The sequence below is a fragment of the Chaetomium globosum genome, genomic scaffold, assembly GCF_000143365.1.
Source record: "Chaetomium globosum CBS 148.51 scaffold_7 genomic scaffold, whole genome shotgun sequence".
Classification (NCBI taxonomy): domain Eukaryota; kingdom Fungi; phylum Ascomycota; class Sordariomycetes; order Sordariales; family Chaetomiaceae; genus Chaetomium; species Chaetomium globosum.
Genome location: NT_165982.1, coordinates 3,556,939 through 3,568,509, shown reverse-complemented (window position 1 = coordinate 3,568,509; position 11,571 = coordinate 3,556,939). Strand labels below are relative to the sequence as shown.

General features: G+C 56.2%; 4 protein-coding genes across 4 annotated transcripts; 1 reads left to right on the top strand and 3 right to left on the bottom strand.

Annotated features, from left to right (window-relative positions):
• Window positions 1-73: 73 nt before the first annotated feature.
• On the bottom strand, window positions 74-898 carry CHGG_10705 (uncharacterized protein; the record flags this gene model as incomplete). Its single annotated transcript, XM_001228631.1, has 1 exon — window positions 74-898. The coding sequence occupies one exon, from the start codon at window positions 896-898 to the stop codon at window positions 74-76; it is 825 nt and encodes a 274-aa protein (XP_001228632.1).
• Window positions 899-1,672: 774 nt separating this feature from the next.
• On the bottom strand, window positions 1,673-3,371 carry CHGG_10704 (uncharacterized protein; the record flags this gene model as incomplete). Its single annotated transcript, XM_001228630.1, has 3 exons — window positions 1,673-2,002; window positions 2,083-2,826; window positions 2,892-3,371. The coding sequence occupies 3 exons, from the start codon at window positions 3,369-3,371 to the stop codon at window positions 1,673-1,675; spliced, it is 1,554 nt and encodes a 517-aa protein (XP_001228631.1).
• A 1,369-nt stretch (window positions 3,372-4,740) lies between these two features.
• CHGG_10703 (uncharacterized protein) lies at window positions 4,741-9,888 on the bottom strand (the record flags this gene model as incomplete). Its single annotated transcript, XM_001228629.1, has 5 exons — window positions 4,741-6,146; window positions 6,973-8,159; window positions 8,227-8,552; window positions 8,630-9,488; window positions 9,548-9,888. The coding sequence occupies 5 exons, from the start codon at window positions 9,886-9,888 to the stop codon at window positions 4,741-4,743; spliced, it is 4,119 nt and encodes a 1,372-aa protein (XP_001228630.1).
• Window positions 9,889-10,130: 242 nt separating this feature from the next.
• CHGG_10702 (uncharacterized protein) lies at window positions 10,131-10,530 on the top strand (the record flags this gene model as incomplete). The annotated part of the gene is made up of 2 exons (XM_001228628.1): window positions 10,131-10,235; window positions 10,291-10,530. 2 exons carry the CDS (start codon window positions 10,131-10,133, stop codon window positions 10,528-10,530), a joined length of 345 nt encoding a protein of 114 aa, XP_001228629.1.
• Window positions 10,531-11,571: the final 1,041 nt, after the last annotated feature.

Sequence of the window (11,571 nt, the reverse complement as noted above, 5' to 3'; positions counted from 1 at the left end):
TATTCTACTTGCTGCCAAACACCATGATAATCCTGACTGCTGATTTCATCCCGACATAAACAAACACCACCGCTCACTCCACCCGCTCAAACCTTACCAAGACACCCCTCATATCAACCCCAACATTCGGCGAGTGGTAGAGTACGGCTTCCTCCTCCACGACCTTGACCCAACCGGGCGGCGTCCCGAACTTGCGGTACGCAGCCATGTGATTATAGTTCCTAAAACCCTCCCCAAGTTTCTCGAGAATGTATTGCATGTAAAAGGGGCAAATATCGTCGATGTCGAACATGACGCTGCGGCGGGCCAGCACAAACATGCGGCTCAGCGCGGCTTCGAACTGTTTGGGGCTCAGAAAGTGCAGCGCGCCAAAGCAGGTGATGTGGTCGACTGCCGGCCCAGAGACGCTGCAGCTCTGGGCCGCTCCGGGTTGGACGGCTTGTTGCAGCCAGGACGCGTCGGGGTCCATGAGGATGTCCTGAATGAAGCCCTGCTGCGTTGAGTCGTAATAGCGCACACACCACGGTGTGTTGAGCATGCGGGTGGAGACATCAACGCCGTGAACGTAAACTCTGGACTGCGTCGAGGATGCGTTGAGGGGTGACTGGCGTATCAACATTCCCACAACCCCCGTGCCTGAGCCCAGGTCGAGAGTGAATCCGTGATGCGGGAACTGCGCAAAAACCTCGCGCTGAAAGCTTCGAAGTCTTGTCTCCTCTATTGTGTTCTCGTAGCTATCCGCAAAGTTGTCATAGACCTCCCCAATGGTGGTCTCGGTGGTTCTGGGATCATGGCACGCATCGTGTCCGCCCTCTTGGTTGCGGCTGTCACTGCGCACGCCGCCGTTGACGCAGGCGTCGCCGTGGCCGGCGAAGCGGCTGGTAATCTGGGTCGCCATATTTGGGAGGGGCCTTTTCAAGAAACGACCGATGGTAATAGTCGAGAGAAGCTGGCGGATGGGCTTTGTGCGGAGGGGTTGATTTTCATGCGGAAACCGAGCCGGAGACACATTATCTATGGTACCTTATATAGAGAAGATAGGCCCTGAGTCGTCGTGGGTGTATTCCTTGAAATTGAAAGCACTTGCCCACTTATGGGGAAAATGATCAGCGAGTTCTTGCCTAGCGTCGAGCTGAACTGCAGCTCAACCCCTTGTTGACTGGGCAGAACCGAGCAACCACGTAGGCGTGTCTCACGGAAGAGTGTCTCCCAGAAAGCGGTTAAAATGTCGGTGTGATGTGGCGGAAAGTTGTGAAGGCGACTGGCTACAAGATATGTAGGTAGGTAGGTGCGTCAACATACCTACCTAAGGTACCTAGGCGACTCGGGCGGGTATCCACGAGCTGGGACACCTCCGCGGAAATGAGCCTCTCTCAAAAGTAAAAGGGATTGGCTGTTCAAATTAAGCCTCGAGGAAAGGAGTGGCCTGTGAACCATACGAAACCCCTGGAATGCGCCGCTCCTTGACAAAATGAACAGCACGCAGGGGGCGAAGGGCTATCCCGCGTGGCGGGCAAGTGTTCTCCGAAACACCGAGCAGCTAGACGGGGAGTCCGCCATTACTGAGAGAAACAAGTTCTGCAACGCCGGCCTCAAGCAGGCTGTGTATTATTGAACGTTCTCTCCAATACAGGAATCATAATGAGGTTGCCAGGGGCTCAATAACTGCTTCTTATTTGCACGACCAGCACCGCCTCTCGCCCGCTGCACCACAGTCCCGATCAAAGATGGCCTTTTGTGGGTACGGGCACAGAATTCGCTCTCCCACGCCCCCCTCCAAGTCTGTGACTTGAACCGGGGAGCTGTCGGGCGCGGTGCCGTTCTCAACCCACGCGCGTAGTTGGTCAAAGAGGCTGGTCGGATTTCCGCTCGGTCCTCCTCCACTGCAGTGACCCATGCCGGGAATTTCGAAGTGACGGTAAAAGTCATGGATGTCTGGTACGAGGGCCGAAGCTGCGTCGTAGTATTTGATGGTGCCCTTGGGGGGGAGTAGCTGATCAATCTGCATATGCACGAACCGTCGTTAAAAACTGCAGCTTGTGCCATTCTAGTCGGGGACGTAAATGTCACAAGGAGACTCACCAGGCCGTGGTACGTGACCATCTTGCCACCAGCGTTGCGGAAGGCAAACAGGTCAGGGTCGTCAGTGCCCATGATCGACCTGTATCTCTGCTGACCTTGGTGTACCAGTTCGTCGAACTCGGCGTGGGTCAAGTTGGTAAAGTCTAGATCGGCACCCCTGGCGATAAACTGAGTCACCCATGGCACAGAGACAGGTACCAGTACACCTTGGCAAGTTCCCGAAGTACAGTCGTTGTTGGCGACGCCGATAGCCAGGTCGGTACCTGGCGTGGGCCCCGGCCACACATTCGCGCCGTGCGAGTTGCGCATACCCTGCCAGGTTGCATTTACGACGGCGGTGGCTTCCCAGGTGATCTCGGAGACTTCGGGGCAGTCGGTGATGGCCCGGCCGACTAGTTCAAAGACATCGAAGCTGGCCAGACAACCCTCCACGTCGTTAACAATGCCGTCGACTAAGCCGTCCAATCCATCGCATGCTGCGGTTGCAGCTGCTGAGATTGCCTGTATTTCACACGGGTAAGGATGCTTTCCGAGCATGCTCATGAACTGCTGTGGCCACAACATGGCGAGGAGGTCGTTTGTCCAGTGGAGTGGGGGAGCGCCGGCGGCGATGCCGTCGTATGCCGTGGGATAACGCTGGGCGAGCATGAGACCTTGCCGACCGCCCTGGGAACAGCCATTCCAATAGGAATACTCGGGCCCGCGGCGGTAATAAGCCTTGATAAGAGACTTGGCGATGGTTGCCTTCGTTGACGGGTCAGTAAGATACCTTTGAGATTCCCCTACGCCTGGACCTATTTCGGACTTACTTCATCGTCCAAGGACACGGATGCGAGGTTTTGTAACGAATACAGGTCCGGGTTGCCAGGGCTGAGAAGTGCCCACGGAACAACAGAGTCCTGGGGGTCTCGCAGACCGGCGTCTGTCGTGACCGTGGCGTAGCCGTCACTCACCGCACCGGCCATGGCGACGGCAGTGAGGGGGCTGCGTCCAGCTACCCACCCGGCACCCCCGACAGCCTGGAGCCGCCCGTTCCATCCGTCCGCTGGGGGAAGCCAGACTTCGACGGCAATGGTGTCGGCCTGCCCGGGGTGCGTGTAGGTGACGGTGACGTTGCAGAAGGCCACGTTCTGGACCTCAACGGCTGGCTGGGTGAACCTGTCGGACACCTGGACCGAGATGCTGTAGTTGGTAACAGGGCTTGCCGCAATTGAGAGGAACTCCGCTCCAAACAAGGAGAGGCCGGTGAAAGTCTCCGCGAGGCATGGAATTGTCAACATGGTGGCCATGATTGGTAGTTAGGGGAGGAGATTAAGGTGTGTCTACTACCAGATGTGGTGATCAGAGGCGATATGTGGCGGAACATTGTTGAATTTATACCTACGTATGTAGAAACTTACGTTTCTTAACATCCATGGCAACTCGCTCATTACCTGGTCGAGCGTGCGCGTACAGGCCAAGATATGAGTCGGATTGAGCAAGTTCTCTGTTGTTCGGACTTAGATCCGTCGCATCTCGGATCTTAATGGACAGGGGGGTTGGGGAAAGAGGCATGGAATGAAGGTCGATAGTTATGACTGGTGGTAATTATGTAACCTCCATTCATGGCAAGAAATAAAACCGACAATTTTCCAAGTGGCGAGCAGGACATCAATGTGTTGATTTAAGTAGCACAATCTCCCTACCGGCAAGGGTGTCGATAAGAGACTTCTAACCTCCATAGGTGGCTAGAGTGACGCTCAACCTCCCTGCATGGTTAAATAATACACCACGCTCCTACCAGGCCTGGGTCAAAACAAATTTACAACTGGACATGAAGACTGAGAAGCAGAGAGTGCCCGAAAGGGTTGTTGAATCCGATGGCCGAGCTGCCGTACGCGGGGAAGGGACGGTGGAAGGGGCAAGGCCCGTCGTCGCAGCGCAGCGCCCTGGAGCGGCATCACGCCGAGGTGCTCGCTTCGTACATCAAAGACATCTTCCTGGAGGGCGAGCTGCTGGGCGAGGGGATCGAGCCGTCGTGGAGGCTGGACGGGCGGCAGTCGCAAACGATCTCGTATGACAAGTGGGCCACATTCCAGGAGCTCTTCATGGAGGGCCGTTGGAGCAGGCAACAGGGCTGGAAGCAGGAAGACGAAGTCCCCATTCTGAGGCTACTGCTAAAGCTAGGGAAGCCGGAGGAAAAGAGGCCGACCGCGGGTTGGATGGATGGATGGAATTTATTTCGCCCGGAGGCCACTGGGCCTTATAGGGCCATTAGCACGCTAACTACATCCGGATCAAATCGGTTTGCCTTTAACTCGTACACAAGCCCCCTACTTCTTCCCATCTTTCTACGCTGCACCCATTTACCTCTTGCCTTCCGACCGCGGGGAGTATGGATGGATGGAATTTATTTCGCCCGGAGGCACTGGGCCTATAGGGCCTTAGCACGCTGACTACATCCGGAATCAAATCGTTTTTGCCTTTAACTCGTACAAAGCCCCCTACTTCTTCCCTCTTTCTCGCTGCACCATTTACCTCTTGCCTTGGTTTGTTGTTAGCAGATCAGCTTGGAGGCTACTTTCTCCAAGTGTTCAGCGTCCTATCTTCAGCAGCTAAAGCGGGACCTGCTGGTTAAGGCTCGTGGTTGAGGCTCGTGGTGTTGAGTGTCGGCTTCTTCTACTGTGACTGGTCTAGACTCTCCTCCTCATTCAGCTCCAGCCTTCCTGTTGCCATTGCGTATTTGATCGTCGCCCGGACTGCCTTCATATCTGGTGACCAATTCCTTATATCTGATGGCGCTTTCCCTCCCAGATAGAACGAGAGGCTTCCTCGTCTTGCCACTGTGCATTGCAGCATGTCTTCCCTCAGAGCTGTCCATCTCACGCATCGGAAAAGAAAGTGTTCCACTGATTCCCTCGCTTGTCCACAGGCACAAAGGTCTGACTCGACCGCCCCAATCCTGCTCAAAAAACCGTTCAGTCTACGCCATTCCGGTTCGGTCAGCTGCTCCGCCAATACGCAGGCCTCCCTTCGCTTCAGCTTGTCATAGAGATGGCGCGTGTGCTTGCCTGGTAGTGCTGCGTCCATGGCCTTTGAGAACTTGCCCACGCTTACAGGTAGAACTCTTGTCGCCCGTTGTCTTTCCATTGCCAGCCTCATCGCGGTAGACTTGGCCTGGGGTATTTGGGAGTCGGGTGTGCGTCCTTGCTTCGACGCTCTCTGGGCTGCTGCCTTGGCATCTGACCCCAGTGCGAAGTCAATCTCCGCTGGTATCCACAGAAAGTTGACCGAGTTCCCTCTTTGTCGGTGCAGCCTGGCCAAGTCGTAGATTTGCCGTATGATGCTTTGGCCGGATTGCTGCCGCGGCTGTCCAACTGCTGCCAGCGCTGACTGGTTCCTCGTGATCACGGTGATGTGCCTGTGGCAGATGCTAGCCGGTAACTTCTCCAGGGCCATTGCGATGGCTGCTAGCTCTGCTGTATATGGGTTCTGCTCTTCCCTTGTCCCAAGAACAACAGCATAGTTTGTCACAGTCTCGCTAGTTCTGTTGAAGAGAATATCCCGTGCAAGGCCGCCCATGCCAACAATGCCCTTCTTTACGGATGAGCTGGTTGCGATCACGATTCCCGAAATTTTGTTGACCATCTCGGCCGCCTTCCCTCGATCGGCTTCGAGCGTCGGTCGTAGGCGAGGTGCCCAGGGCGGGACGGCGTATTCCTGGATTGTCTCCATCCGGTCAACTCGTACTCCTTCGGCCACACGGGCAATTTTCTGCAGCGGAGATACGAATCGTACGGTGTTCCGGACTTTCTTCATGGCAAGGGGATGCGTTCCGGGCAGCGTGTGGATGTTGATCCACAGACTGGCTGCCGCCTGGGCGTGTCGTTCTCGTACGGGGTAGATGCTCGCTTCAGCTTCCACCACGGCTGTTGCCGCGGTTCGAAAGGCTCCCGTGATGGCCAGGGCCCCGATTTTCTGCGCCCTGTTCAGCCAGCTCAGTGCCTTTTCCCCGCACGCATGCATCCAGACATTGGCAGCGTAGTCCATGACCGGGGCTACTGTCGCAACAAATAGCTGTCTCGCTGTCCGCGGGGAAAGTATCTTCAGCCTCTTCAGGGCCAGAGCGGCTGCGAGGCCTTTCTTTAGCTGCCGTCCTAGCAATGTGCTGCTTGTAGCGGAGTTCGCGATCCATCACGACACCTAGGATTTTCGCACTTTCCTTCGGTTTGAACCACTTCGCCTTTGACCGAGAACGGTTGTTCTGAAAATCGCTCCATGTTCCTCGTGAAGTGTATGATGGCTGTCTTTTCGCCTTCAAACTGCGCACCGCTCCGTTTCTCCCAGTCAAGGGCTTTGTCGATGATAGCTTGGAATCCAAGCCTTGGATTCCAGTGCGGTTCGACTACGCTGACGGGCCCGTTACCCAGGCAGTGTAGTCGTCCACGAAGGCAATTGCGCCTCCGTTCGCGTCGATCTTGTGCTGCACTAGGTCGAGCGTTGAAGAAGAGGAACAACACTGAGAGACAGCGGCGATCCTTGCGAGAAGACCCGCTTGGGGCAGCTCTTGCCGTCCAGATGTGAACCCGTTTACGGCAATGGTCGCTGTGCGCTTGGAGCAGAAGGCGTCGATCCACTTGACCAGGGGTTCAGGTATCCCTCTTGCCTTGAGCCTCTGGGGAGAAGCCTGTCTTTGAAGACCCCATTGTATGCGCCCTTGACACTCGAAGCTGATCAACATCTGAGCACCTTCCTAGCTCGTCCATGCTTTGTAGATGTGTTCCTGAAGCAGAAGGAGAGCCTGTTCGGTCGAGCGTCTCTTCCTGGCTCCGAAGTGGTTGGCGGGTAGAAGGCCGCAGGTCTCCACAGCATGGGATAAACGCTCCGCAATGACTGCCTCCAGTATCTTACCCAGCGTGGAGAGCAGCGAGATGGGTCTCCAGGACTTGGCTAGAGTGTATTCGCTCTTCCCTGGCTTCTTCAATGGGATGATCTTGGCATTCCTCCACTGGCTGGGGATGTCGCCGTCTCGAAGCGACGTCCGGAATAAATGGAGCACCCTGTCTTTGACCACTGGCCAGAGCTGTCTCCATACCATTGCCGGTAGACCGTCTTCCCCGGGCGCCTTCCATGGCTTAGCGGACAGGACCTTTTGTTCTATCTCCTCCATTGTTAGGTCTGGCATGTGTACCGGCGCCCGTTGAGGTCGTTGGCCCTCGTCTTCGATTCTCGCTGGCAAAGGTGGGAAGAAGGCGGTGAGTAACTCCTGCGCTTGTTCTGCTTTACCCTCCGTGATGGAGCCATCGGGTCGGACGAGCGGGGGTATCTTATCGCCCATCGTGCCGCTGCCGGTTTGCAGATACTTCGTTGCTTGCCAGATGTTAGCGTCATCGGCCAGGAAGTCGTTCCAATGCGAACTCTTCTGTCTGCGGATGGCGTCGTAGTACTCTTTAGCTGCCATCCTGGCTCGTTGTTCGAGCTCTGGTGCTGTTTGCCCAATCCTACGTCGAGATCTCGCCTGGTTTCTCCAAAACGTGTATGTCTGGCGAAGCCGTGTCAGGTCTGTTGTCCACCACCGCTTGGCGTATGGTGAGGGCTTGGCTTTAGGTGTCAGGCCGTAGACCGCCTCGGTTACCGCTGCCATGAGCCTGTCCGTCTGCTGCTGGACATTGCCGTCCCAGGGGATGCGTTCGAGGTTTGCTGCCACCCTAGTCCTAATTTCCGCCCAGGGCGCGTTCTTGAAGAGGAACCTCGTCTCACTGGGACGGTCCTCCACCGTGGTGTCAAAAGCTGTCTCGATTGCTCTGTGGTCTGAGCCATGGTCGCAGGGGTGAATCGTGCATCTGAGTAGTTGGTCTGCTAGTTCTGCAGAGGCCAGTACCAGGTCGATTGTGCTCTCAATGTCGCCTGACTGCCACGTCTTCGTGCCTCTTGGGAGGAGGCTGCAGAGGGAGTGTTCGTCCATGAGGTTGATGATGCGGTCTCCCTCGCCTTGTCTCCGTGGTGAGACATCGTCCCCTCCCCAAAGCTGGTCGTGGCGGTTGAAATCGCCCGCCAGGATGATATCCGTTCTCGTCCCTGTTCCGTTTCGAAACCTCCTAATCAGTCAGGTCAATTTCCCTCATTGCATCTTCCAGTGCTTCGTCACTACCACCCTCCACATACACTGACACCATCAGCACTGCCCGATCTGGGAGCCGAATGCGTGCTGCGGTGAGGTCTGCCGACGGCACTGGAATCTGCTCGACCTCTATATCGCTTCGTACCCATAGCATGCTCCGAATTGGCCACGTGGTTTCTCGTCTTGTCGTTGGTATAAGCTTCGTCCAGTTGTGATGACTCATTGGGACCGTCGTCACCGAGCCTTCGATCAGCCTGGCATATGGTTCGGAGATGGCCAGCACTGCGAAGTCCTTGAGTCCCTCGTCGTTTAGCAGACTCTGCTGCACTTCTCTCCGTTTGCGGACGTTGAGCTGAAGGATCTTAAGCGTCTTGGGCCCCATTGTTCAACCAGCGTACCCGACAGTTCTTGCTAAATGACTCGTGTGGTCCTCTGCATAGCACGCACTTCAGGACCACGGAACTGACACGTCTTGTGAGTGAGTGACCCTGTTCCGCACACCTTCCGCATCTTTGCGGCTTTTTGCAGGCGAAGGCCTTTATGGCCGATCTCCTGGCATCTGTAGCACTGGATTGGGCCTTCCCGGGGCGCGAAAACGGTCGTGTAAGCGGATTCTCCGGCGAGATGGAAGTAACGCCCGTCTAGAAGTCGCCTTGCTTCGCTGCCCTTCGTCACGTAGACAACCATCGAGCCGTAGGCCTTGCTTGTATCCTTCCTGCTGAGCCAGGCAATCTTCGCAATGTTGACGTCGTTCTCTGTCCCTAGCGCCTCTGCGGCTCCCCGCAGGATGTTTCCGTCCGCATCGAGGACCGCTGTTCGGTTGGCATTGTCTACCCTCACCGGGTACAACTGGTCTCTCAATACCCGCACTCCAGGAACACTGATCTTCACTGCCGCTTCCTTGACGAGCTGGACCTCGCCTTCGTCCCTGCAAATTACTCTGACTCGGTCCGGGTTTCGGGCCTCCTTCACAACCGCAGCGCAACGCCAGTCTCCCATGCTTTCCTGTGCCCTGGCCTCTGTCTCGATTGCCTTTCTAATGTCCGCCACCTGGACGTTTCCCTTCTCTTTCTCCTCCACCCTAGATGTATCGATCGTACAGAACAACGTGTCGGTAAAGGATGAAGGCGTCGTGTTTCGCGAGGAGAGGGTGCGCACACCGCTTGGCTGGCTTGATGGTGGGGTGCGAGCGACTTCGGCGTATGACCCTCTTGCGCTTGGTTGGGACGAAGCCATGGCTACCGGGTGGCGTTGAAGGGTATCAATCTGATCCCGCGCTTGTCTCAGTTCTTCAGAAAGCTGGGTCCTGGTGTCTGCAAGTTGGCGATGTAGTTCTTGAATCGCGTCGTGCTGCTTGCAAATCACCTCGCGTAGTTCGCCAATCGTGTTTCGCTGCTCAGGTAATCATTCGGTACATTTCGTCTCGTTGTTCGTTGATCGCCTCCAGGAGCATCTGTATACCTGACTTCCCCGTCTCGATCCGGCTGTTGGCTCCATATAAAATCCCAGACGCGCGTGCTCCTCGCGTCGTAACCGCCCGCGTGGTCTCGCTCGCCGCTCTCCTCGACGTGGTAGCCACGTCCTCGAGCGATTGCATGGCTTCGCGAGCTTTCGCGCTCGGTTTCAACGCGCGGCTCGGTCGTCTCGGCGGAAGGTGAGTTGGTCGGCCACCTCGGACCGGATGGGGGGTGGGCATCAGCCGCCATCTTGCAGTCCCAAGGCAGTGCCGCCCGAACTATCACAAAACCTTCATGGTCTCGATCGCCTCTAGCCGATGACCTCTACCCTTATTTTTGGAAGGCTCGTTCGTCTTTTTCGCCTTTATGCTCGTCCCGTTGTATTTTTAGGGTGTGTCCTCCGGGGCAAAAGAAGGCAGATGGGAGGGGCAAGCCGGGTTTCAGGTGGGTCACCCACCGAAACGGGGCCTCTATGCACCCCGGCCTTCGCCATGACAGATCAGAAGAGCCAAGGCAAGCAGTTCTCCAACGTCCTCGTCAACCTCAAAGGCGTCCACTCGAAGTGGCACGGCGACGCGGCCCAGCTTCATGAGCCTGTACGTGCAGCTGTCGAGGGCGCAAAGCTGGGACGGGCTGCATCTGTTTCGGAAGCCAGCGCGCAGTGACTTCATCGAGCCCAAGAACGTGCTTGATAAAGACATGAGGGACTCCATCCTCAAGCTGGAACGACGGGGTGAGGAGACCAGACGGCGGTTCGAGCAAGACCACAGGCACGAGTCGTGGTTTCAAGAATGGGCTGCCATGCCTGAATCTGGCCAGGGTACTGAAACCGATGACGTAGAGGACGCGGCGCTCTGGCGAGACCCTGGGGTTTCCGAGCCCAGATCGTAGCACAGCTCTCCACCGTTGCTCTGTTTGGAGCGCTTTTCCAGCGGAATAAACTGCTTCAATTAATATTTTCCTTCTCAACTTGTTGACCGTGTTGCCCTGCAATCTGCATCTTTTCGTGGTCGTCGGCGAACCTGCCCGGGGGTACGCCATCTCATTGGCCCTTATAAAGCGGGGCCAGCCCCACAGCCGACAAACCCCCACAGACCGTCCGTGCACCACCACTGCCAAGCCCAACTTCGAGACGCTCATCGTCAGAGGCAAGTTCCTCCGGGCAAAACAAGATGGCTCTCCTTCCACAATCGTTAGGATAATGACAGTAAATCTTCACAGTATACCGGGAGAAATGGTACGGCTTTTTTTGATGGGGCGTTTTGATGGGGCGTTTTATGGGGCGGAAGTGGTCCGTGCTTGGAGCATACCATGGTTTTTTTCGGAACAGGAGTGACCGTGCCCGCTGCGCGCGGGCACGCCAAAGGAAGCCTGGAGGAACGGGCCGGCGCAGGTAACCCATAGCGGCATCAGAATATGGTTGGTCGATCAGTTTTAGGACGGTTGACGAATGTTGGGAAAGCAAGCAAAAGCAGTTCTTTGGTCAACCTCAAAAGCTAGTCATACAGCCGCGCCTTCTTTCTTCCCGCTGTGGATCTCTTGCTTCTGGCCGGTTCCGGAGAGCTTGGTTCCTTTCTTTTCTTTGTCGGAGTACTGCTGCTCGAGACGAGTTGAGCGTCCAATAGTTCCTCTGTGTCCGAACCATCGTTCGAGTCATCGCCATCTAGATCAACGGTTAGGTGAGCCGTGGGTCTGGAAGGCGGCGATACATACCTGAAGATGGACCTGTGGGCATCTGATCGGGATCGGCCGTGATCGAGTCTAGCTGTGCTCCAGGGCTGAATGGTGGTTCGGTGGCTTCGCGTTCGGCGGTTCTTTACTCTAGATAATGGGGCAACCGGCGAGGAAGATGGATTCTGAGGCGAGGAAGTGAGATTTTGAGCACGGCCTAGTGAAGAGAACGGGTTTCTGCTTGCGACTGCTCCGGGGCCA